The sequence below is a fragment of the Malania oleifera genome, chromosome 13, assembly GCF_029873635.1.
Source record: "Malania oleifera isolate guangnan ecotype guangnan chromosome 13, ASM2987363v1, whole genome shotgun sequence".
Taxonomy (NCBI): domain Eukaryota; kingdom Viridiplantae; phylum Streptophyta; class Magnoliopsida; order Santalales; family Ximeniaceae; genus Malania; species Malania oleifera.
In genome coordinates this window covers 56781347-56785725 of record NC_080429.1, presented here as the reverse complement: position 1 = coordinate 56785725, position 4379 = coordinate 56781347, and the positions used below count along the sequence as shown (strand labels likewise).

At 45.6% G+C, this 4379-nt stretch overlaps 1 protein-coding gene across 1 annotated transcript; it reads right to left on the bottom strand.

Moving 5' to 3' along the window:
• Positions 1–1168: 1168 nt before the first annotated feature.
• On the bottom strand, positions 1169–1918 carry LOC131145854 (uncharacterized). The gene is made up of 2 exons (XM_058095033.1): positions 1503–1918; positions 1169–1403 (listed from the first exon to the last, which is right to left on the bottom strand). The coding sequence occupies exons 1-2, from the start codon at positions 1916–1918 to the stop codon at positions 1169–1171; spliced, it is 651 nt and encodes a 216-aa protein (XP_057951016.1).
• Positions 1919–4379: the final 2461 nt, after the last annotated feature.

Below are 4379 nucleotides of genomic sequence, written 5' to 3'. Positions count from 1 at the left end.
GCGGTCATCCTTTTCTCCTCGATCAATTTTAACTGGTTCTTTTCCTCTTCCTTTAGTAGTGCTCCGATTTTCATCTGCTTGGGTTCTTCCTCAGTTCCCAGTTTAATCATAACGGTGGATCGCTACTAGTCAAGGTTGGTTTTTCATCGGATTTTCACATTCTTTCCATTTCAAGGGACAAGTTTAGTTCTTGATCTTCAACTTCGGTTTCATGGATTAGATTTTCAAAGTTAATGTCAATTACTTGGCGAGGGATTCTGGTGTTGTTATTTTCTTTATTCCTACATAAAATTAACAAACAAATTTTGACAGTTGATTTCCAAAATGCACATAAGTGACAAGGAATGCAAGATTCATTTTCATTAAGGAGCTTCCCCGATTTTTTAGTGGCCAAGGGAATACAAAAGAAAAATAGAACTAAACAAATCCTGAAAAAAAAATATCATTACATGATGATATCTGGTAAATCGAAAGAACTCCAGTTCTGAAGCTGTACTCCTGGTTAGAGATGACGGATCCACTCTGAAGAAGTGTTCGAGGGGATTTCAGCATCCAAAGCCAAACGATCTAGGTTGGCTTCTTGTACCTTTCTAAGTTCTACCCCGACCATACCAATCTGGTCTCCCTCATGATTGGGTAAAGGGTTGCCCTGAATGCCCATCGGCTTGTCATCAAAGGCCAGCCATCCTGCAACCTTCAATGACTGAACTTTATATTTGAAAGAACAGCACTGGTCAATGGAGTGGCCCGGAGAGTTTGCGTGGTATGCACAGCGGGCATTGGGATCAAACCATCGTGGTGGGGGATCGGTGACGGGAATGGCTGGTATGGTCGTCACCATTCCTCTCTCACACAGTTGAGGAAACAAGTCGGCATAGGGCATTGGGATTGGGTCAATCCTTCTAGCATTCCTTGGTGCATCGCTTTCTCGAACTTGATTGTTTGTTGGTGCTGGTCTTAGTCGGGGGGTTGCAAACTGGGGCCTCGGGCCCATATGTAGTGTTTGGTTTACTACTGGTTCCATGTAGAAATTTCCCCTAGGTTGTTGACTTTGGCTTCTCTACCTTAGGCTCCTGATAGACCACTGCATCATTTGGGTCTCTTCTTCTTTTTTACCTTTGACCCACTTCTTACTTGGGCTGTTATCGATAGTGCCAGTCTTTATCCGTCAAGCTTTGACGTCGGCTTCCATTCTATCCCCTGCCGCCACAATGTCCATGAAGTTATGAGGGGTGGACCCTACCAGATGTGAATGGTAGGGATCTTTTAACGTCCCTACGAACATCGATATCGCCTCACGGTAGCTGACCGGAGGGTCCACTTGAGTGGCTGTGTCTCTCCAACGGTGTGCATACTCCCTGAAAGCTTCTGTTGGCTTTTTCTCCATTTCAGAAAGAGACATCCTGTTCAGAGCCATTTCCAAGATATGATGATATTGCGCTTCGAAGGCATCGGCCAAGTCACCCCACGTACAGATCTGGGCCTTATTCTACTGGACATACCATCTAGCCGCTGTCCCGGTAAGTCTGCTTCGAAAACAATGGATCATCAACTTCTCATTATCGGTATAGGTGGCCATCGACTGACAATACATCCGGAGGTGGGTCTGAGGGCATGTGGTCCGGTCAAAATTCTCAAAGTCTGGCATCTTAAACTTTGGAGGAAGGACTACATTAGGCACTAGGCAGTAATCTGAGGGTCTGGCGGTACTGGCGGTCCGAGTCCCCTCTATGGGCCTTAGCCGTTCTTCCAGCTCGTCACAACGGTATTCCGTCATGGTCTTGCTTGTGCCTACACCCGCAATTTCTGATGAGGGCATCCCCATTCCTGTCACTACCGGGATAAAAGGTGGCGTGACATGCGGAGGTTTCTCCGAGGTGAATGGGGGCGGACCAGAAGATTGCCCATGAATTGGCATAAAACCGGGCTGGTGGATAGGGTCATTTTCTTCTTCATGATCTTGATCTTGGACTATCTTCCCTTTGTTTAGAAATTGGTCCAATATCTTCTTCAGTTGATTGCTCAGCTTTTCCTACCCCTACTTGATCCCCAAAACACGACTCTCTAACTGTTCTGCCATGGCCTTAGCTTTTCCGTGAGTGTTGTACGGGTGCATACTTGCCCCAATCTTGCTGGATCTTAGTCATGTCTGGCTTGTTTTTGCCTCCCTGTTCATGAAAACCCGCATCCTTCAGAACAAATGCATGTAATGGATGTTTATGAGTATGTATGAAAAAGGTGCAATCATGCAGTCCTATGTGCTTTAGCCAAGGTTCTGAAAAAAAAAATCCTTATCATTTCATTTCAAATTTTCATACAATTTTTAGTGAGAAACACAAAAAATTTCCAACTAGTCTACATAGGTGTCAGATCCTGATTTCCTGGTCCGCTCCCAACGAGGCAGCTTGAATCTTTTGGGGTTGGTTCTGACTTTGTGAGAGCCGCACTGTCCACCTTTTGTTTCAATGCTTTGTACTGGGCTTCCCAATAGTTGGCCTTGCTTACACAAGGCTCCATATTTTCAAGCACTTTGTTGAAACAGTATCTCTGTTTACCATACCGCTTTTCTAGGTCTTGTATGTACTGAGATTTTTCCTCAATTTCTGCTTTTGACTCCCTCAATTGTTGGACCTTTTGATCAAGCACCTTTTGAAGTCTCTGCTTCTCCTTTCTCAAAATTTCCGATGCTTTCTTTGATGGTAATCCCTGAATCTTTGGTCGCTTGCTTAGTTCAAGTTGAGGATCTACCGGACCCCGTTTTGGAAACTGTTCTCTGGAGGTCATTCTTTTAGATGGACACATGGTTTCTCTCGGCCATTTTTCATCTGTCGAAGTTTTTCCCTCGCACAGGAACTGAGGGTTCACCCTGTCACGTTTCCATAGCTAATAACTCTCCTGGACTCCCGTGTTCTGACCGGTTGCTTCGACTATGTACACATGCCTCCATGATACAAAAAATTCCCGGATCTTCCTTTGGCCATCATCATCTTCATATGTGAACTGAGTGTCTGCCAGTCCATGGATCATGGGTACGAACTGTATTGCGCCTACTTGCCTTCGGAACATAAGCGGTGCGTAGGATATTCCACCCTAGGTACCTAGTAGTGGGACCCAAGGAAGGTTTCCACATCTGTATACCAGTTTGGGCTGGTCGATCCACGGTGCCTGCCATACAATCCCCTTGCTGACTAGATTCTGTAGCCTGTCTTTCCATTCGGTCCTGCAAGCGTGTTCCTCCCAACGAGCTACTTCAAACTCTGCTAAAGGTATTTTGATTGTTGAGAAAGAAGCGCGAAAGAATCCCTAGATGCATGGAAAATGGCTCATCATCCACACATAAAGCAATGGCACACAGCAGGTCAAACGAGCATGTCTCCTAATCCAGCATCTGTTAAGAGATCACAACGTTTCGGCCAGAATACCGTAGACTAGATTCACCCCTTCCTTTACTTGTGCTACGAAGGCAATGGTGGCATGATCGATGATTCCCAGTTCCTTTGGGAAGATAAGCAGGCCGTAGATGGCTAATGCCAGCAGATGCAGCTGGGCTTCTTCCTTTCCTTCCTTCTTCATCAACTCTTTCAGGTGTTCCAAAGTGACCTTCAAGTCTTCCAGATTTTGGACCTTAACCTCGGTGACCCTGAACAAATCCTTGATGACAGATGTTTGAGCGGGTGCGTACGTTCTGTAGGGTGTCGACAGTTTGGCCAGATGCAATAGTGAAGTGTATTCCTCTATGGTGGGAGCAAGGTTTACCCCATCCAGAGTAAAGCAGCAATACGACGGATTCCAGAAATCCACCAATGCTTCAATCATGTGGGAGTCTATGGAAACATGCAACAGAAAACCGATGTGTCCGTACGTCTGAGAAAATGTCAATCGTCCCTGAGGCGTCCACCCCTTCCAAATGTCTCTTAGCTCCTTTAGGGAATTGGATCGAGTGTTGATGTCAACCCTGTCTGGTATCTCAAGCACCGATTCCTTACTCGTGCTATCACCCCTCTTCTTTTGCCGACTTTCGAAGTACAGTTGCACCACTGGTTCTGTTTCATGGTGGACTACCGTGTTCTCCATGAGTCGAATTTTAAACAGAACCTTGGCCAAGCAGATGGGAATGCCTATTATGAAATGCAGGATGTTAGTAATCATGCAACATGTTTTAGATCTCAAATTATAACCATATAAGGTCACAAGGAGAAGGATGGAGCCTCTATCCCAACCTCGGGGTAAGTATGTACATAAAGTCCTCCGAGGCTCTACCCTAGGCAAGGGATATGGACAATCATGTGTGGTTAAGCTCTAACCCTTATTGAAAAAGGTCCCCAGATTGAAACTTCATCCTCCCTTACAGAGGTCCGAAAAAAGCTCGCACTGAGCGG

Bases quoted from the DNA above. Each gene is read 5' to 3' on its own strand.
- LOC131145854 (XM_058095033.1), bottom strand. From the start codon at position 1,918: ATGCCAATTCATGGGCAATCTTCTGGTCCGCCCCCATTCACCTCGGAG. The intron at 1,404-1,502 runs GTATGTCCAGTA...GGCTCTGAACAG, and splicing joins ACCGGGACAGCGGCTAGATG to GATGTCTCTTTCTGAAATGG.